The sequence below is a fragment of the Balaenoptera musculus genome, chromosome 2, assembly GCF_009873245.2.
Source record: "Balaenoptera musculus isolate JJ_BM4_2016_0621 chromosome 2, mBalMus1.pri.v3, whole genome shotgun sequence".
Taxonomy (NCBI): domain Eukaryota; kingdom Metazoa; phylum Chordata; class Mammalia; order Artiodactyla; family Balaenopteridae; genus Balaenoptera; species Balaenoptera musculus.
In genome coordinates, this window is record NC_045786.1 from 20,002,897 (window position 1) to 20,024,836 (window position 21,940).

General features: G+C 37.1%; 1 protein-coding gene across 1 annotated transcript in view; it reads right to left on the reverse strand.

Annotated features, from left to right (window-relative positions):
- Positions 1 to 21,940, reverse strand: part of CDC123 (cell division cycle 123) — a 55,884-nt gene that overhangs the window by 12,421 nt on the left and 21,523 nt on the right. Inside the window, exons 7-10 of the mRNA XM_036845068.1 lie at positions 10,157 to 10,205; positions 7,081 to 7,156; positions 5,535 to 5,657; positions 4,620 to 4,648 (exon numbers count right to left, since the gene is read on the reverse strand). Of these exons, the coding sequence (XP_036700963.1) occupies positions 4,620 to 4,648; positions 5,535 to 5,657; positions 7,081 to 7,156; positions 10,157 to 10,205 (277 nt within the window). The remainder of the gene's footprint in view (positions 1 to 4,619; positions 4,649 to 5,534; positions 5,658 to 7,080; positions 7,157 to 10,156; positions 10,206 to 21,940) is intronic.

Consider the following 21,940-nt stretch of genomic DNA (forward strand, 5'->3'; position numbering starts at 1 on the left):
AAAGAAGAACAAAAAAACCCCAAAGTTAGCAGAAGGAAAGAAATCATAAAGATCAGATCAGAAATAAATGAAAAAGAAATGAAGGAAACGATAGCAAAGATCAATAAAACTAAAAGCTGGTTCTTTGAGAAGATAAACAAAATTGATAAACCATTAGCCAGACTCATCAAGAAAAAGAGGGAGAAGACTCAAATCAATAGAATTAGAAATGAAAAAGGAGAAGTAACAACTGACACAGAAGAAATACAAAGGATCATGAGAGATTGCTACAAGCAACTGTATGCCAATAAAATGGACAAATTCTTAGAAATGCACAACCTTCCGAGACTGAACCAGGAAGAAATAGAAAATATGAACAGACCAATCACAAGCACTGAAATTGAAACTGTGATTAAAAATCTTCCAACAAACAAAAGCCCAGGACTGGATGGCTTCATAGGCGAATTCTATCAAACATTTAGAAAACAGCTAACACCTATCCTTCTCAAACTCTTCCAAAATATAGCAGAGGGAGGAACACTCCCAAACTCATTCTATGAGGTCACCATCACTCTGATACCAAAACCAGACAAAGATGTCACACAGAAAGAAAACTATAGGCCAATATCATTGAGGAACATAAATGCAAAAATCCTCAACAAAATACTAGCAAACAGAATCCAACAGCGCATTAAAAGGATCATACACTATGATCAAGTGGGGTTTATCCCAGGAATGCAAGGATTCTTCAATATACGCAAATCAATCAATGTGATACACCATATTAACAAATTGAAGGAGAAAAACCATATGATCATCTCAATAGATGCAGAGAAAGCTTTCGACAAAATTCAACACCCATTTATGATAAAAACCCTCCAGAAAGTCGGCATAGAGGGAACGTTCCTCAACATAATAAAGGCCATATATGACAAACCCACAGCCAACATTGTCCTCAATGGTGAAAAACTGAAACCATTTCCACTAAGATCAGGAACAAGACAAGGTTGCCCACTCTCACCACTATTATTCAACAAAGTTTTGGAAGTTTTAGCCACAGCAATCAGAGAAGAAAAAGAAATAAAAGGAATACAAATTGGAAAAGTAGAAGTAAAGCTGTCACTGTTTGCAGATGACATGATACTATACATAGAGAATCCTAAAGATGCTACCACAAAACTACTAGAGCTAATCAATGAATTTGGTAAAGTAGCAGGATACAAAATGAATGCACAGAAATCTCTTGCATTCCTATACACTAATGATGAAAAATCTGAAAGTGAAATTAAGAAAACACTCCCATTTACCATTGCAACAAAAGGAATAAAATATCTAGGAATAAACTTACCTAAGGAGACAAAAGACCTGTATGCAGAAAATTATAAGACACTGATGAAAGAAATTAAAGATGATACAAATAGATGGAGAGATATACCATGTTCTTGGATTGGAAGAATCAACATTGTGAAAATGACTCTACTACCCAAAGGAATCTACAGATTCAATGCAATCCCTACCAAACTACCACTGCATTTTTCACAGAACTAGAGCAAAAAATTTCACAATTTGTATGGAAACACAAAAGACCCCGAAGAGCCAAAGCAATCTTGAGAAAGAAAAACGGACCTGGAGGAATCAGGCTCCCTGACTTCAGACTGTACTACAAAGCTACAGTAATCAAGACAGTATGGTAGTGGCACAAAAACAGAGATATAGATCAATGGAACAGGATAGAAAGCCCAGAGATAAACCCACGCACATATGGTCACCTTATCTTTGATAAAGGAGGCAAGAACATACAGTGGAGAAAAGACAGCCTCTTCAATAAGTGGTGCTGGGAAAATTGGACAGATACATGTAAAAGAATGAAATTAGAACACTCCCTAACACAATACACAAAAATAAACTCAAAATGGATTAAAGACCTAAAAGTAAGGCCAGATACCATCAAACTCTTAGAGGAAAACATAGGCAGAACACTCTATGACATAAATCACAGCAAGATCCTTTTTGACCCACCTCCTAGAGAAATGGAAATAAAAACAAAAATAAATAAATGGAACCTAATCAAACTTAAAAGCTTTTGCACAGCAAAGGAAACCATAAACAAGACCAAAAGACAACCCTCAGAATGGGAGAAAATATTTGCAAATGAAGCAACTGACAAAGGATTAATCTCCAAAATTTATAAGGAGCTCATGCAGCTCAACATTAAAAAAACAAACAACCCAATCCAAAAATGGGCAGAAGACCTAAATAGACATTTCTCCAAAGAAGATATACAGATTGCCAACAAAAACATGAAAGAATGCTCAACATCATTAATCATTAGAGAAATGCAAATCAAAACTCCAATGAGATATCATCTCACACCACTCAGAATGGCCATCATCAAAAAATTTACAAACAATAAATGCTAGGGAGGGTGTGGAGAAAAGGGAACCCTCTTGCACTGTTGGTGGGAATGTAAATTGAAACAGCCACTAAGGAAAACAGTATGGACGTTCCTTAAAAAACTAAAACTAGAACTACCATACGACCCAGCAATCCCACTACTGGGCATATATGCTGAGAAAACCATAATCCAAAAAGAGTCATGTAGATGAGGATGATTATAATTTTTGTGACTTTCTGTTTGAATAAAAAAAAAAAAAAATCCCACAAGGACTCAGAGGCAAAAAATATACAAATCAATTTTCACTGCAAAGTAAAGGAGGTGTTACAGTGGAGGAATACTGGACTGAATGTCAGTAATATGACATAGTATGAGTGTGTTTCGTGTTTGGTAATTGCAATCATTGTTGCTTTTGTTGTGGTCATCCATTTACAATGCTTGGCGTCAGTTTATTTATCTCTTGTAAAAATAAAATACAGTGTGCGTGTGTGTGAGTTGTGAGTAAAAAAAAAAAAAGAAAGCAGATCCACATGAAAATGAAGTTTAAATGATGACCAAATGGTTTGTTTAAGGTATTGGCCAATTGTGCATTGTTACTCTTTGTGTGCATTAAAGTATTTGTGTCAAATTTAAAAAAGAAAAATAAAAAAACCTAATAGTAATACTACTATACTATATACTATATAAATACATGTTTTATATATTAAATATAATATATATTTAATATACATTAATAAATACAAATATGATATAAATATATAATACATATTTTATAGGAAAAAAAAAGAGTCATGTAGCAAAATGTTCATTGCAGCTCTATTTACAAGAACCAGGACATGGAAGCAACCTAAGTGTCCATCGACAGATGAATGGATAAAGAAGATGTGGCACATATATACAATGGAATACTACTCAGCCATAAAAAGAAACAAAATTGAGTTATTTGTAGTGAGGTGGATGGACCTAGAGACTGTCATACAGAGTGAAGTAAGTCAGAAAGAGAAAAACAAATACCGTATGCTAACACATATATATGGAATCTTAAAAAAAAAAAAAATGGTCGTGAAGAACCTAGGCGCAAGATGGGAATAAAGATGCAGACCTACTAGACAATGGACTTTAGGAATGGGGAGGGGAAAGGGTAAGCTGTGACAAAGTTAGAGAGTGGCATGGACATATATACACTACCAAACGTAAAATAGATAGCTAGTGGGAAGCAGCCGCATAGCACAGGGAGATCAGCTCAGTCCTTTGTGACCACCTAGAGGGGTGGGATAGGGAGGGTGGGTGGGAGGGAGGGAGATGCAAGAGGGAAGAGATATGGGGACATATGTATATGTATAACTGATTCACTTTGTTATAAAGCAGAAACTAACACACCATTGTAAAGCAATTATATTCCAATAAAGATGTTAAAAAAAAAAAAGACATACATGAAAACAGAGTAAGTGATGCCTTTGGCTTGACAGAGATGAGTAAACAGTTAACAGTTATTTTGGGATATGACCATATGGGCCTCTCCTTTTGTCCAAAAAATTGTTCAAAGGTATCACAAGCATCACTACAATGAGGCATTAGGAGCGTGGAGAGGGAAGAAGATAAATGTGAGAGACATTTAAGAAACACAGGGGTCTCATGTTTAGAAAACACAACTGCTGTCCTCTGAACAGCTAAGTCAGTGAGCACTGTCACAGGACACCTAGTGACCCAAATTTCTCTGAAAAGATTGCATGTCTTGATAGTGAAATCTCTGCTGCAGGATTTACTAGGTCAGGTTTTTGTTTTCTTTTTCACTACAGAAGTTTCCATCACTTCAAGATTACAGAATAAATACAAACTACTCGAATCCTCATCTTCAGTCTAAAGATGCAAGCGACTCAAATCATGCTAAGGGCCTTTCAGGTGACTGAAAATAATAACTGTCTAAATATCCAATGACAAATTCCTGGCCACACCGAAGAGTACAAACTCAACTATTTTAAGTAGACCCAGCCCCCCGACAAAAGGGGAAAGGAGGACACAGGGTGGCCTTAGCCATCTGTTAAATTAATAATCTTTGAATTTGTGATACATAATAACGGAAGATATCATGTCTCCTAGTGTTAAGGATATTTTAAGGGGAGATTCTCGGCCATGGTGAATTTCAAGCACCTTAGCTGATTTGAGAAAATATTTGTTGAGCGGTGGGCCCTTCCATAGAGAATGACTATGTATTTAAAGCATATCAAATGTCATTTTTACTTACCCTACTGTCTCTATATATATCGAATACAACTGCAAAGGAGAAAAAACCTGAAGTTAGTAACGAACTTCTATTTTCATGATCTACGCCTCCTTTTGAAACTTAAAATGCGTTTTATTATTAGTTACTCAAAAGACTTCCTGCTTCTACATCTCAAAACTTCAAACATAAAATGGTATCCTGCAATGTTTTACTTATATAATTTTGTTTTCCTTTTCTCTATCCTCAGGCGTAATCCCTTCTGTTTAAAAATTCAAACCAAACACCAACACTGTCTCAACTAGTTCACAATTAGAGACAGGTTATCTATATCAGAGAAAGGAACATCAATCACTAACTGCTTGATGGGGAATAAAATGGGTAAAATCTTCAATAGGAAAGCACACTATCTAGCCATGCTTAGGGCATGATTCACCTTTTTTAAAAGTCAAAACCTGCCACAGACCCCAGGCTTGGCAAGCAGAAAAACAGAAACCATAGCAGATATAACTTGACAATGCATGAAAACTGTCTCATACACAGCACTTTCAATTCTTACTTTCAACTCTTGGAAACAACTCACAAATGTTTACTTTGTAACTGGTGCTATCTGATCATTCAAATAAAAATCTAGAAAGGTAGATCAGTCAACTAGCTAATTTAGTCCTAATAACAGAAGCATGTGGTTCTCTGTTGATAGACCCTTTGAAATGTATAATAAAATATCTCAAATGACAAGAGAGAGAACCATCTCGGTACTAAAAAGGGACTCTGGTTAAATAAGGTAAAATTAACATGCAAACCCAACAGCAATACCATCATATAATAAAATGCTTAAAATACAGTATTTTGAATCCAGTTTTAAAATATGTACCACCGTGAAATAAGGTTCGGTAACATTACGCATTTCATTTCACTGGGTCAATAAAAAATACTCACAGTCTTCATCTAAGAATTTATACTGTATGTGTTTCTTGAAAAAGTCTTGTATGCATCTGCAAATCTCTTCCTTTTGTTTAGAAATATGATCATAATATTGTGTGTAGTCCCTTTGAGAAATACCTGACAAGAAAATATTTTATATTTCATTATTACACAATATTCTTTTCAAAAACACCAAAATGTGATTTAAACCTCTTTTTGAGGAAACCATTAAAGTAGATTGAATGACTATGGCATCACACATTAGTCAGCATTTTATATAGTTATAAAGCTTATCAGTTGTAAAGGTTCAAATGGCTAGGTGAACCCTAAAATTCCATATTGCCATGCATTCTTACTTTAGAAACAGTAGTTATTTTTACTTAGTACAATGGGAAGAATTCAAAGTCATAAAAATGTTTCTTATGTAAAAAATGAAAGAAGCAATTTAAAACCTACCCACATAGTCAACTGCTTCTTCTTTGATTTTTCCAATGAACTGTCTAAAAATTGGCATTCTTTTCCACTTTCTTTGGGAAAATGTAAAATACCCCTCACCATACGTCTTCCATAATCATACTGCACTTCACGGTCTATTTTCCTTGTTCATACGTGCTATCCTGCCTTCACAAGCCTGATGTTTCAAGCCATGGAAAAGTAAACATTCCTTTCTTCAGAGTGACTTGCTGACATTATTCCAAAAACACTAAAGGGAGTATTGTAAGAACTCCTTTAATCTGCTCTAGACCTAAGAAAAAGTTCTCTGCTCTGAAAGAAGGGCTTCCAACCAATTTCTTAATCACATGCCAATATGACTCCCTTCTTTAACTGTACTTAATACTGCAGTGTTTCTTTCAGGGATATATAACAATATTATACAATAAATTCAAACAACCCCGGTGTATTTCAGGTAAGTTAAACGTCGACAACACATTCAATAAATAAATAGTGTTGATCTGATTCTGTTCAAATCACACTTTTCTTGGTTGAAGATCAATTCTACCTCATGGAAAATGTGCTTAGACAAAATAAGAGCAAATTATCTACAATATTTAGCTTGAATAAATCATAGCAGACAAAATAATAACCTCAGAGGAAAGAAAATGGGTGGCTTTTAAAGCAATGTACTTCTTTGCATATTTTCTCTTGCTAGAATAATAAACAGTGCTTCAATAATAGAAATAAATGTTCAAAAACTGGGCTTTTTACGCTGCTTAAAATAAGCAGTGTATTGCTAGTAATACCTAGGAAAGCCCCAGAGAGAAAGCAGGTAGTATTACACATATCCTGAGAACAGTAAAGGCCACCACTTTCATCTCTGGAATCCAGATTGATGTGATTCATCAACAAGACTATTTTCTGTGGAAACAGAATCTGGCCTCAAGACCCTTGTCAATACAGCATTCCAGAGAGTCAGTGCCAATTGGTTAGAGGTAGCATCTGAGATAAAAACTGATTGTTACCCTTGTCTTAATTACTAAGTAATTTATTTCCATCAAAAGCTTGTCTTCTTTTAACAATTACTTTCAAAGGTTTAAAAAAACAAAAAAACCAAAAACCTCACCAATAAGCTTATTTTCCTTGACAAAACATCGGAACTCAGCACCAGGAATTAATTCACACCATTTTCGAAGAACAAGCTGTAGACAAAGGAAAAAAGGAACACAACTATGTAACAAGAGAATATTTACTAGTCTAATAAACAATTTTATGTTGAGACTATGTCTTAACAATTGCCATTATCAAGTGTTTTTTTTTAAAAAAGGCATCATAAAACATTCCTGACATGATATGTAGGGAACAGAGCTGTGATCTATTAGTCTAACAGAATAGGGGAAATTGTATTAAAACTCTTTATGACAAAACGCGCCTTTGTCATTTATTTACCATTTTGGGAGTTCTGACATAACATACAACTCAAAGGATGATATAGTCACATCTTATCATCGTTGGGCCATAAGTTTCCCTAGAATTCATATGTTCCTCACTCCTTTAAGAACATCAAAAAGTAAAATAATTTCCAAGTTATCTACCTTAAGCATCATTCTGTAATACTCTGATAAAATTATTACAGCTTATCACAAAGACTCACTAAAACCCTTTCATGATTTTCCCATTATTTTAAAGTAATACAATTCTACCAATGGCCCAATTCATAAATGGATCTTATTACTATAACTTATTATTTAATATGTGCAAATTCTCATATTGTTGTAATTTATAAATAGTACAGTTGACAAATGTATGCTTCTGAGTCTGGTTTTAAAATGTTCTTTGGAAAAAACTAGTCCTGTCCTTTTGAAGTATTAATTGTAATCAATGGCTAGAGCCCCCAGCCTCCCGAATCCTGGCATACACCTCTTTGCCCCTCAAGACCTAGGAGATGGGACTTGAATTACTCTAGGCCCAATTCCAGGAATCCCCCCAGTGGGCTCTGTACCTTCCCATGCCACCCAGTTTCTTGTACATAACATTCAAGAGTAAGCCCACACCCCATGTTGTACTAGGATAATCTGACACAAGTCTCTCTTCTAAGGGTGAGGAGCTGGGTCTTATTCATCTTTGCGTTCCCAGCACAGGTATGTAATACCTAGCAGGTGCCTAGGAAATGTTTGTCAAGTGAAACATGGAACGGCAAATATTTAAGATAAGCAGCCACTAAAAATCATGATATAAAAAAAATTTAATGAACTGTGAAAATGCTTATACTATGTCATAAGTGAAAAAAAAAGTGGCACATAAAGCATCTTATGGAGAGTGTATATGCGCACAGGTGCACACGCGCGCGCGCACACACACACACACACAAATATCTCAAGAAAGGGAAGTTAAAGGTCAAAAGGCTAATGATACTGAGGATATCTGGGTGGTAGGATCCTCATATTTTCTTGTATTTTTAAATTTTTGATAGTAGGTTGCTTTCCTTAAAAACAAAACAAAACTGTACTGCTAAAATATGTCTTAGAAATTTGAAGTGCGCTGATTCCAATTTTCATCATTGTGAGCTCTTGGTCAAGCTCTGTATGTGCCACCTTTTTAAAAAGAACCTAATTATTAGAAGAATCCCACACTAAAAAATTACACTGTTGTTACCTATTAAAAGCTGATACTGGCAAATATATTTTCTGCCAGCTACAGTAATTTTTATGTAAGCAACAAATAAATCCTCAATTATTACAAACTGTCATTAAGTTTTTGGAAAATTTGCATTATCTATTGAAATAACATTTTGGACAGGTAATACAAACACTGTACTTGATTTTTTTAAAAAGGTAAAAGGTGAGTCTTCCCCCCGAACAGTCTCTCTGTCCTCCTCCTCACAGGCAACCAGTGCTGACAATTTCTCATACATCTTTCCAGAAGTATTCTATGAATACATGAGCATATAGTAGGTACCGTTTTAAATACACACAGACGCAAGCACACAATACATAGGATTTTGCTTGCCACTTTTTTCATTTTAATTACTCTCACTTTCCTGGGCTTTTAAAACTGGGTTTTAAACCCTATGCACTAACATGATGATGGCATATTCCCCAAAAAGCAATAAAAGAGCAAACTGCCGGTGAAATCAATCTCGGGGATAGATGATGACATTACAACAAACATTACGCCGCAGGGCAAGACTAGGAAAACACTCTTTTTCATTTTTGTGTTTCTAGCACAAATAAGATATAGCAAGTGCTTGATAGATGTTTGTTCAGTGAAACAATAGATATGAATGTATTACATACACATGAATAATGTTATAAAAAATGTTTAATGACCTGGGAAAATGCTAATATATTACATACCCCTCACAAATGGTATGTAAAGATCTCAATTACAAGTGCTAAAAGATGGAGGAATTGTTTGGTGGCTTGGTGAAGAGTAAATTACCTGTTCACAGAAGATATGCCAATATATACACTCAACACACTAAGAATTACTTGGTACAGTGAGTCAGTGGACAACTTTTGAAAGCATGTGTATATACAAGTGACTATAAGCAAACAGATGACGAAGAAATTAAACTAACGACAACATCCAAGAACACTGCCCACTTCAGGGTGTGTGTGTGTGTGTGTGTGTGTGTGTGTGTGTGTGTGTGTGTGTGTGTGTGTGTGTGTGTGTGTGTGTGTTGTGTATACCTTCAAACCAGGAAAATATGGGTTTGCTATTGGGGGGCGGGGGAGGGAGTTGCTATGTTTAAACTCTTATTACTATTTCTAATAAAGTTTTCCGCTGTCCTTTTGTTCTTACTTCTATATGTAATCTGTAAAATGAGAGAACCATAGAAAAAATAAATAAAAATGGTAAAATGGTGGTGACTACTTTTCCTTGTAAATCAGGTTAAAAAGCTTAAACAGGTTAAGCTGGATGGTGAGTATGAAGGTGTTTGCTTCATTTCAAAATATGTACAATATTCCATAGTATGTACATACTGTGTATATACTGTATGTGTATGTATATGTACATAATACATGTATTTTATGTGTATATTTCATAAATTTAAAACTTCAATGGCTCTAGGTTCCCAGAGAAATTAGTCCAAAAATTTGATTCATTTCACTTAAGAATAAATAGAAATTCTCAATACATCTTCATCTAGAACTATCAATTTTATTCAAGATTTAAAAAAAAAAAAAAAAGATTCTTACCTCATATTCCATACACGGATCTGGGGAATCATCAGTACAATGAATAAATCTTTGAGGGAAAGAAAGGCAATTGAATCTTTATTTTATGGTGTCAGTTTATGCATACACATTACTTATATTTACTTATATTTAAAGTGGGAGTAAGGTTTTACTAAAAGCATCCAGAAACAGGAGACTAATTCAAATTCAATGAACATTTATAAAGCACTGTTCAGTGTCAGGCGTTAGCCTAGGCACCCTGAAATGTTATTTGTTATTTCATTTGTCCTCAAAACAACCATATGAGCTACTATAATCTCCATTTTTCTGTTAAAAAAAAAGGGCTAAAACTAAGAAAAGAGCACATTTAGTGACCAAGCAGGAGTATAACGCAAACCAACTCTAGATTCCAAATGAGGGTGAGATGGCACTGTTGTTTTATAATTCTCACTGTGCTCTTCATGGCTGAACCAGAAGTCTAGTTCTCTGCTGACATTAACTCTGCCACCTAAAGCTACAAAAAGTTCATCTAATCCTTCTCCCACATCCCATTTAAAAATAGCTGATAGAAGAATTATTCATTCCTCCATTAAGTATATTGCTTCCTCCTCTAAAAATCCTCAGTTTCATGGACAATTTTTCACATCCTTTTTTAAACACCCACCTACGCCAAGGGCTGGTGAGGCACTGGAACGCCAAAATGACTGAGAGTCCCTTGTCCTTTAGTCTGGTGAGGAAAGCCTAACAAGTACCCAAAGAATTTCGAAACACTGAAAATAAAAATACTGTGATGGCACAAAGGAAACACTGATCAGCTCTTCATGTTTGGGGGGAGGGGAGCTGATAGTCAAGAAGGCTTCATTTGACATGAAGAGAAGGGTCTGCGTTTGAGGCAAAGGGAGAGAAGTGACAACTACGCACAGGACTACTGGAGGTCAGTGCTGATGGGTGTGGAGGGAAGAACTGCCAAAAGATGTGGCTGGAGAGAAATTTTGCACAAGGAGGACTATCCAGATCATGAAGGGTCTTGCCTGCCTACGCAGAGAGGTTGTGATTTATTATACAGACAATGGGGGGCTAAAAACGTTTCTAAACATGTGAGGGAGATCATTGCACTTAGGCTTTAGAAATATCACGGGTGGCAATGGTGCTGGAGAGCCTGGGGGAACGGGTGGCAGGTTGGGAGGCTGAGAGCCCAGTTAGAAGGCTCATTGCAACAGCCCCAGGGGGAGATGAGGGGCCAACTAATGCGAAGGCAGAGGAGAGGGAGAGGAGAAGCTCTATATAAAGGTATGTAGGAGACAAAGTCAGGGCTACTTGGTGCCTGATTGAAAGCACAGGATGAGGGAGAAAGAGGCCAGATGACTGGGGTGGCTGCTTGATGACTCACTGGATAGTGATGCAAATACCATTCACTTAGAAGGAAGAGCAGGAGATGTGGGTGAGGAAAACATGGGAGATAACTATGTTTGGGTGTGTAGCGTTGGAGAAATCCTGGGAGAACCACAGAGCATGTCTAGTAAGCAACTGGAACAAGGAAACTCAAGAGTGGGTGGAGGTGAAAATAATTATCTGGAAGTAATCGTCCTATTGGTATAAGAGCTAACGTCAAGGATGGAGACAGAAGCGATCAGTCAGCTCATTCAGATAGAATCCTGGGGAATACCAACAATTCAAGAAGAAGCAAAACAGGTGGTGGAGACATTTTGATGAAAAAAATACATAAGCAAAACAAAAAATAGTTTTAAAGAGGTCTTAAGCAATTTACAAGTAGAATTAAATTTGAAAAGCTTTTAAATTTCCCTGAATGTTTAACTAGGTTGGAATTCTCTGCAATCATTTACGATTTATACTACAAACAATAACAACACAAATAAGGTGGCTGGCTAAAATCCTCAGAAAATAAGAACTTTTATTGCCACTAACAGTTGGGCACCAATGGATATAATCTGAATGACAAAGAAAGATACACACAGGGAGCTTTGTTAAAAGGCAGTGGGCTTTCTCCATATTAGTGAACAGGCACCAAGTGAAGCATGTAAATCTGCTATCTCATTTCATCCTTGCAATAATCCTATGAGAAAGTGCTATTATTATTATCCACATTCATCACACAAGGAAACCTAGGCTCCGAAAGGTGAGAAATGAAGTCAGTGGTGGGAGGGCACTAAACCACGTGTGGAACTGCTCCTCTCAGAGGTGGAGGTTCTAGAGCTGTTATCGCTCTCAGATTTCAGAGAAACCACAAATACCAAATGGATCCAGAGAAATACATATGTCCTGGATCATCTCCTTTAATAGTTCTACATAATATATTCTTTATTTTATTTTTTTTCAATTTTTTTACAATTTATTTATTTATTTATTTATTTTTGACTGCATTGGGTCTTCGTTGCTGCGCACGGGCTTTTCTCTAGTTGCGGTGAGCAGGGGCTACTCTTTGTTGTGGTGCGCGGGCTTCTCTTGTTGCGGAGCATGGGCTCTAGGCACACGAGCTTCAGTAGTTGTGGCACGCGGGCTCAGTAGTTGTGGCTCGTGGGCTCTAGAGCGCAGGCTCAGTAGTTGTAGCGCATGGGCTTAGTTGCTCCGCGGCATGTGGGATCTTCCCGGACCAGGGCTCTAACCCCTGTCCCCTGCATTGGCAGGTGGATTCTTAACCACTGCGCCACCAGGGAAGTCCTGTTCTTCTTTAGTGTAAAAGAGTCCCTCACCTTTTTTTTTCTGGTTTAACAGCCTAAATATTTTAAGTAGCAAAAAACACTAATTCATTTATGAATTCTATTATAAAAATTCATTTTATCCTTAAAACATTTTTCCTCAACTCCTTTCTAAATTCTAAATGAAAAGATGAAAAGTGTGTCAAAAATCCAGACAGTGTTATGAGGAATAAAAAATTGTGTGGTAAAAGAATTTTTCACAAGCGAGAAAAGTGTTCACAATACAGTATACTTTTAAATAATAAAAAAGGTCACAAAACTACACAGTACAAGCTCATATTTTAAACATACATGAGAAAACATAATACAATGTTAATTATTGGAATGTTAACAATGACTCTTTCCCAGCAGTGACTGTTCATTTCTTCTGCTGCTTTTCTGCAGTATTTCTAACATTATGTTTATCACATTAAATATATATTACTTTAACTTTTAATTTTGAGGAATTAAAAAACACATAAAAGTACAAAGTGGGGACTTCCCTGGTGGCGCAGTGGTTAAGAATCCACTTGCCAATGCAGGGGACACGGGTTCGAGCCCTGGTCCGGGAAGATCCCACATGCCGCGGAGCAACTAAGCCCGTGCGCCACAACTACTGAGCCTGCACTCTAGAGCCTGCATGCCACAACTACTGAAGCCCGCGCGCCTAGAGCCCGTGCTCTGCAACAAGAGAAGCCACCCAATGAGAAGCCCACGCACCGCAATGAAAAGTAGCCCCCACTCGCCACAACGAGAGAAAGCCTGCAACGAAGACCCAATGCAGCCAAAAAATAAATTAAAAACAAAAAAGTTAATATTTTAGCTTTCAACTAACCAGTAATTCTTATCATGATAAAACTGAACTGCCTATCTTTTTTTTTAATTTAAATGTATCTAAAATATACAAGGGAGGGCTTCCCTGGTGGCGCAGTGGTTAAGAATCCGCCTGCCAGTGCAGGGGACTCGGGTTCGAGCTCCGGTCCGGGAAGATCCCGCATGCCGTGGAGCAAGTAAGTCCGTGTGCCACAGCTACTGAGCTACTGAGCCTGTGCTCTAGAGCCCACGAGCCACAACTACTGAGCCCCTGTGCCACAACTACTGAAGCCCACACACCTAGAGCCCGTGCTCCGCAAGAAGAGAAGCCACCGCGATGAGAAGCCTGCACACCGCAACAAAGAGTAGCCCCAGCTCACCACAACCAGAGAAAAGCCCGCGCCCAGCAACAAAGACCCAACACAGCCAAAAATAAAATAAATCAAACAAATAAATTAAATTAAAAAAATATATATATATATACAAGGGAGATGGGAAGAGAGAAATGACAAAGGAATTCGAATAAACAAACACTTCCAAAACACAGGTCTTCATTATCTAAATTTTTTAATGCTTCTATATTCCTACAAATATTGATTTCAATCCTTGGTTAATACTCATTTGCTACTTTAAAATAGGTATACATTTTAATACACATTTGCATTCTACCATCCCATAACATTATTTTTTAAGTGGTGATTGGTTTAACATTTAACGTTAGTTAAAAACCTTGACTAGTTTCAGAAGGTAGATGTGAGAACATATGTGCTACATGAGATTACTGTACAAGGCTTTTTCTTATTAAGATGATTAATCAGATGGCCAAGTACAGCCTCTGAAAGGAGAGGAAAGTGCAGAGCCATCTAATTAAGACTGAATGTGAAGGTCAACAACATTTTTAGGAGCTCAGCTGAAATACCGCAAAAAACACTGTGTATGAATATTTAAATTCCATTTATATTCTGGAGGAAGGAGGTTTAAAAAGCAAAAATGTGTTAAGATATTTAGAGTATTAACAACACTTGAATGCTTACAAATCCTTATATAAATTAACGGTTCAAAAATTCCAGGTTACATCAAAAAAGGAAAAAGAAAGAAATCCTTAAATCAAGACTTCTTACCACATTGAAAATACTAGTAGAAACAATACTAGCAGAAAATATGAGTATCCTAACAGAAATTATAAAATATCTTCAGTCATAGCAAATATAAAAATGTTTGTATTATTCCCTTAACTGACTGAACCAAGAACACAGATGATCCAAACACTTGCATCTGCAAATGGCGAAAAAAAAGCTGATTCTCTCATTTCCAAAAATAACACTTTCTTAATTGCTAAAAGAAAGCAGGACCTCAGAGAGGTAACAGCAAGTCACTGATCAAGGAAAGCAATTTACAGAGAAAGAATACTGAATTGTTAAGTCTACTTTAGCTTTTGTTTCTATGAACACATAATTTAAAAGTCATGGTAGGGCTTCCCTGGTGGCGCAGTGGTTGAGAGTCTGCCTGCCAATGCAGGGGACACGGGTTCGAGCCCTGGTCTGGGAAGATCCCACATGCCACGGAGCAACTAGGCCCGTGAGCCACAATTACTGAGCCTGCGCGTCTGGAGCCTGTGCTCCGCAACAAGAGAGGCCCGCGCACCGCGATGAAGAGTGGTCCCCACTTGCCACAACTAGAGAAAGCCCTAGCACAGAAACGAAGACCCAACACAGTCATAAAATAAAATAAATAAATAAATAAAAAAGAACGTGAATTAAAAAAAGAAAATTCATTAGGTACGCTATACTGCACCTCACTTGTTTGTTTAAAAAAAAAAAAAAAGTCATGGTAAGAACTAGTATAAATTCTCAAATCCCAACGCAGCATATAATATAAAATTATAATACATGTTATAATTTATGAGCCAAAGCAAGAAATATGTCACAATACCTAACACTTCTCCTGTGTTAACGAACACATTTAAATAACACTTGGAAAATTTGCCTGAATTATGAAATAATATGAAATCATTTGTGATCACCTTGGAATGTGGGCAACTGTTAGAGAATTCCTCAAGTTATAACCCGAAATTAGTCTAGGTCCAGATTGATAAGTGTCCCATACAGGTGAGAAACAATACAGGCATCTGCACTGTTCTATATCCACCTCCACCCTCCAGGACCCAGGCCCTTCCCAGCAGAGGTAGGACTAGATGAAATAATATTCCTGTTGAGAAACCTGCTGACAGTTTTACTGCTGTTTCTTTCCACAAAATTTGCCTTTGCTCTCTGGTTGTTTTTAAGAACTCCTTTTGTCTCTGGTGTTCTGCAGTTATACTATGATATGTTTTCTATTGGGACACTCGTGTTTATTGAATATGAATTTGTGTTTTTTAATTCATTCTTGAATATTCCCAACTACTTTTTCTTTAAATATGCCTCTCCCTCCTCATTTTCTCTATTCTTCCCTCCTAGAGCTTCTATTCTACATGTTAAACATTCTCATTTTATCCAATATGTCTCTTAATTCCATAATTGCAATTCATTAATTCTCTATGCTGCATTTTGGGTAATTTTATCTCATTCAAATAACTATCTTCTTCAACTATGCCTTATTTACACAGGTAAATACATTTTTAATTTTAATAAGCACGTTTTCCATTTCTAGAACTTTTGTTTGCTTCTTTTTTCCTAGTAACTTGTTCTACAAGTTTCAATTCTTTTTCAAGAGTTTAATCAATTAAAAGTCTTCCATTTCATTATCTTTTAGACTTCTGTTATTTCAAATGCATACAGTTCTACTCCTCTTGCCCACTGTCTGATCTTCAAGCAAGATGTGCTGCTTCCTTGCGTGTTCTGTCAGTTTTCTTGTGAGTGCTTATTTGGTGGGGCCTATTTTTTCTATGGGGCTCCCATGAGGCCTGGGTTGTGGAATTCTTTCCAGAGTACTTTGTATATGCATCTTTCAGGTGCCTCAGGGTAAAACCAGTCCAGGAGTGATATTTATGTTAATTTCTTAGTTTGGGAGTTCTCAAACCATGCAAATGATTTGAATTTTGTACTCCAAGTTCATTGCACGATACAGCCTGAGGTTTTAACTTTTTAAAATTAAAAACCCAAAGCCCAAGCAGTTTCAAGTCCTGTTTCCTTATCTCTGTGCCAATGGATGGACTTTTTTCTTTTTTACTGAAGGTGCAAAAGTCTCTTTCCTAAAGCCTCACTTTATTTTGGCTTAAGGCGTGGGCTCCTAACCGTATAAAGGCATTAAAACTTATGTTCTTTATCAGTTCTGACAATCACCCCTAAAGGCTTATCTACCTAACCCTCTGGTTCTCAATTCTCTTTACATTTCTTGCATTGGGTTTGCCTTTTGTTTCTTGTGAATTCAACTACATATTTAAATTTCTGTGTTATAGTTCATATTTTACCTAGCGTGTCTAGATATCTGTAACAAAAGATTTTTCAAATTTTCTTAGTCTGCCACTTAGCTAAAGCCAAATATTAATGATCAGTTTCTTCTAGTTCTTTTATAATTACAAATAGGAACATTTTGAATTTCATTTGAAGATCTCTGACACCTTGAACAGTCTAGTTATAATTAGTACTTAAGAGCCATTTTCATGTACACATATAAGAATATCGGTTTTCTTTTAAATCCCACTTCTGAAATTTTCTCCTGGGTTAGTAAGTATTTTATACTAATTTGGAAGATTTCTTTGACTGAAATTTTCAACAAGGTACCAAGAGAAAGCAGTATTAAATCAAAGTCATTGACTGACAGTCTACGTAGAATATATTGGATTATAAACTCCTAATTCTTGGCAGATAATTACAGTTCCTCCAGCTAGCCATTAAAACTTCAAAATAGGGCTTCCCTGGTGGTGCAGTGGTTGAGAATCCGCCTGCCAATGCAGGCGAACCCGTTCGAGCCCTGGTCCGGGAAGATCCCACATGCCGTGGAGCAACTAAGTCCATGCGCCACAAGTACTGACCCTGCACTCTAGAGCCTGCGAGCCAGAACTACTGAGCCCGTGTGCCACAACTACTGAAGCCCACGCTCCTAGAGCCCATGCTCTGCAACAAGACAAGCCACCGCAATGAGAAGCCCACGCACCGCAACAAAGAGTAGCCCCTACTTGCCGCAACTAGAGAAAGCCCGCGTACAGCAAAGATTCAACGCAGCCAAAAATAAGAAGAAAAAAAAAAAACTTCAAAATAAACACAGGTATCATTGGGACTTCACTGGTGGTCCACTGGGTAAGACTCTGCACTTGGGGAACTAAGATCCCACATGCCAAGTGGTGTGGAAAAAAACAAAAACAAAAAAAACAAAAAACCCAAAGGTGTTATTAAATAATTAATGTCATATAATCTACAATGTGAATTACAAAATAAAAGTATTCTCAGGTACAATCACAGTAAAGACTGAAAAAAGCAAAAAACAAATAACCAAAGGCCTACTCTGTTGAAAGCTACTATGAAATTATGCCAGTACATTTTTAATATATTTTGCAGTGAACCAGTTAACAGGAATTTTGGAGACCGATGTGTTAGATACAAAGTTTTAGAAAGAAGAAGAAAAGAAAGAAAGGGGAAAAAAAGATCCTAACCTAAAACTGTAAGAACTGTGCTTAACTGCCACTGACGACTGACAGGAATGTCATCTTTCTTGTCTTTCTTTTATTTCTACCCAAGCTACTTTCCAAGTCATTCCTTCAACTTAAACTTCAGGTTGCATGTCCTACCAGCCAAATGGTCTTACTATAAATAGGCACATTCATGATGCCCTAAACATGTCTTAAGATGGACATACTCTTTTCTGTGAACTTCTTAACTGTGATCAACACATAGCTTTTATCATGATGTTCCAACTATTTCACACGTTGAAAGAGAACAAATGCGATACGTTCAATGGTAAGGATGCCCGTGTGTGGAACTAGGGGAATGCAGACAATGAGAAAACTATGGATGTAGTATATGCTTTGTTACAAGGAAAGAAGGATACGTGTATCTGATTCGCTGTGCTACAATTAAGAAATACACTGAACTAGAAAGAGCTCCATGGAAGTAGAATCAAGAGACTGCTCTAGTGGAGAACATTGAAGTTAAAGATGAATCTTATTTGTTACGGGTGAGGTGTTAGATTCTGGCACTGGAGGAACAGACTTACAATGCTACCAACTCAAATGGTGTGAGTTCTCTAGTGCGGGCCAGTCAATGTGGCAGGAATGGGGGAAAGAGAAATCACAGTATTAGTAAACTCGGAGAGTAATAACTACGTGAACTGACTCTAGACAACTTAGGTACTGCCTAAATCCACTGACTAAGATCACAATTTGATCATTCCTATAAGAAAAAACATCATCATTAAACCTTTATAAGGTGGCAGTACACAAAATCACAATGCTTTAAAGTGGCAGACTCTTTACTGCCTAGCTATTTACTAGGGCACATCCTCATTCGTAAGCTTTCCTAAAACGTTGGAAGGTTACGGTATTATACCTCACAGAAAACAACTCTTAAGTATATAAGGAAAAAAAATTATGTCAAGGGCAGAAATAAAAAAGAAAAACATGGCACCCAGGGAACATTAAGCATCAAAATTCTGGTTCTGAAGATTTTATTGCTCATTAGGATCCAAAATGAGAGTTCAGGTACACAGATTCCATTTCTTTAGATCTCACTGGTGGTGGAAAAGGAAAGATAAAAAATGATACTGAATTAAGGGTGATTGGGTGAGTTCATTCGAACTTTCATAGAATTCTTCAAAAAGAGAAAATATGCTATCTAAAATTATAACAATCTAACAAAACATTGTAAATCAGCTACACTTCAATTTAAAAAAATACAATAAAATTATAACAATCTAAAGTGGAAAAACTGTCACCTAAATAAATGGGCCTTAAAAATCACAAGGAATAGGTTCTGTTAGGTCCAACTTAGGTAGAACATTTTACTTCTGAAACTGTTTGCTGCTGAATTTTAGGATTAATAACCAGTTGTGTGATAATCTTAAGAACAAAATGTATAAAAATTGTGCTGATCGTAACTGTGGTTGAATTACTAAGACAAGTAAACTCTCCTGACCTCTAGTAACTCTAACTTCCTTAGTCATGAGCCTCTCAGAGAAACAATTAATGGATTAATTCTCTCACTCAGCCCTTTCTTCTAAATGCCAATCGAATACCAGATTTTTTTTTTTCTGGCCTTGGCCTACTGAAGTGACACCTAATCAATAAAATAATCAATGAAAGCAGCCTTCTGACTCAACAAGTCTAATTACATAGAAAGTTTATCTGGGCAAATAATTCACTCAGCAAGTATAATGCAGACAGATTATGCTAACGGTGTCAATATTTCAACTTCCACTTTTTGAAGCTTCTTGTGTACAGTAACCATTTGACAAACAAAGAATAAGAGTACTTACTAGCCTGTGTCAAATTACAACTGTGGCAGACAGTACTGGTGGTCTACCCTCTAGCTATTCCCAACCTTCATCCTTGCCAACAAAACTGTGACTGTTCGGAGGAGGACCGGTGGACCTGTGGAATCCCAGGGATGCACACGCACATCTAAGCGCACAGCCCTCAAGGCGTGGGCCTGCACCCGCAGCATCAGGGTCACCTGGGAACAGGTTGGAAATTATATTCTTGGGCCCCACTCCCCGCCTAGTGAATGAGAAACCCTGGGGGTGGGGACCAGCAAGCCGTGTTTTACCAAGTTCTCCAGGTGACTCTAATCCGAGCTAAAGTTGGAGAGCCTCTGCTCTAAACCAATCATGGCGTCTCTGTTCATTCTGCCAACTACTGGATGAGGCTGAGTAACTGTGTGACCGTGAGCCTATCAGGAAGTCTCCTGGGAAGCTTCCAGAACGCTTTACTTGCTCACAGACAGAGAAGAATGAGAGGAATTAGATGCACCCCCTCCTATTTTTGACTAAGATATAGTCATCTTCATGCCATACCTGCAAAATACCAGCCACCTTGTAACCATTAGGTGATAAACCCAAATACCAAGCCAGTAAGCCAAGGATGACAGAGAGAAAGACTGAAAGAACCTGGTCCCTGGTGACCCTGAGGAGCTGCCACTTAACCATGATAGATGGAAATAGCCCATCACAAGGCTCCTTGTTAAATAACGGATTTTTAAAAACCCTGTGTGTGAACTCCTTTCGGTTGGCCCTCTGTTAACCTGTAATCCTAACTATAACATCTTTGTTTGCAAGCTCTTCCAAGAGTATAACATAATTTTCATAATATTACATAATTTTACGTACATAATTATATGCTATAATATTCTATCTTTTATTATATTCTATAATATTTTACTTTGAAGCATTTAGAAAAGAAGGAATTTATAACTTTAAGTGAAAATACAGAGAACATTTAGAATGACGTTATTGAAATTATATTCTGGTTTTGGTTCTATTAACTAGTTGATGGGAACAAACTACTGAGCAGATTCAGGCCTCAATTTTCTAACTGACAGAAGAGTCAAATTAAATCACTGATAAGATCCTGTCCAATTTAAAGTATTGTATTCTTAATCTTTAAGGGGTACAGAAAGGCCTCTGTGACAAAAGTTCATTGTTCATTAAAGACCCAATCAATAGGGATTTTTCTGTAGTGACAAGACTTATTGTTACGCAACTGACTACCGACAAAGATTTCCACAAAAGGTGACTGTGAGTACCACCCGTCTGAAAGGCTGCAAGCTCAGGGCTTGGCGTTTGTCCTGCCAACTCCCAATTATTTACATGAGGAGAAGGATGGTATTCTGTGGATAAACACTCCTAATCCAAGGCCTCAAATGTACTTGCTGATTTAACTTCTTCCCCGTGCAAAAGTCAAAAAATACAAAACGCAAAATGACTGACTGGTATTTCTAACCTTCACTGGAATCGTGGCTAAATTCATGTAAGACAAAGAGGGATAGGTGGGCTAAGAGGAGCCAGCAGGTCGCTAGGCGGCAAAGATGATTTAAAAACCATCAACCACAGAGAATTAGAAGTGATTTATAATTTTTGGAGAGGAAATGTCCTTATATACTCACTGCAACTAATACCAAAGTTGCATAAAAACCCATATCCAATGAATTAACAGGTACAGAGTATTTTAATGTAATATATTCCAAGGCCTCTTTACAAAAGCATTCAATATCAAAAAGCTCTACAATGGCAAAAAAAAGACAGAACCACGACTTCCTCTAATCAGAGGGTATCTCCCAGAACGAAAATGCTGCTGCATTATTACTAAAGCAAACACCTCACGACCCCTGTGCCAACACAACCATAAAAGGCTGACACCTAAATGTCA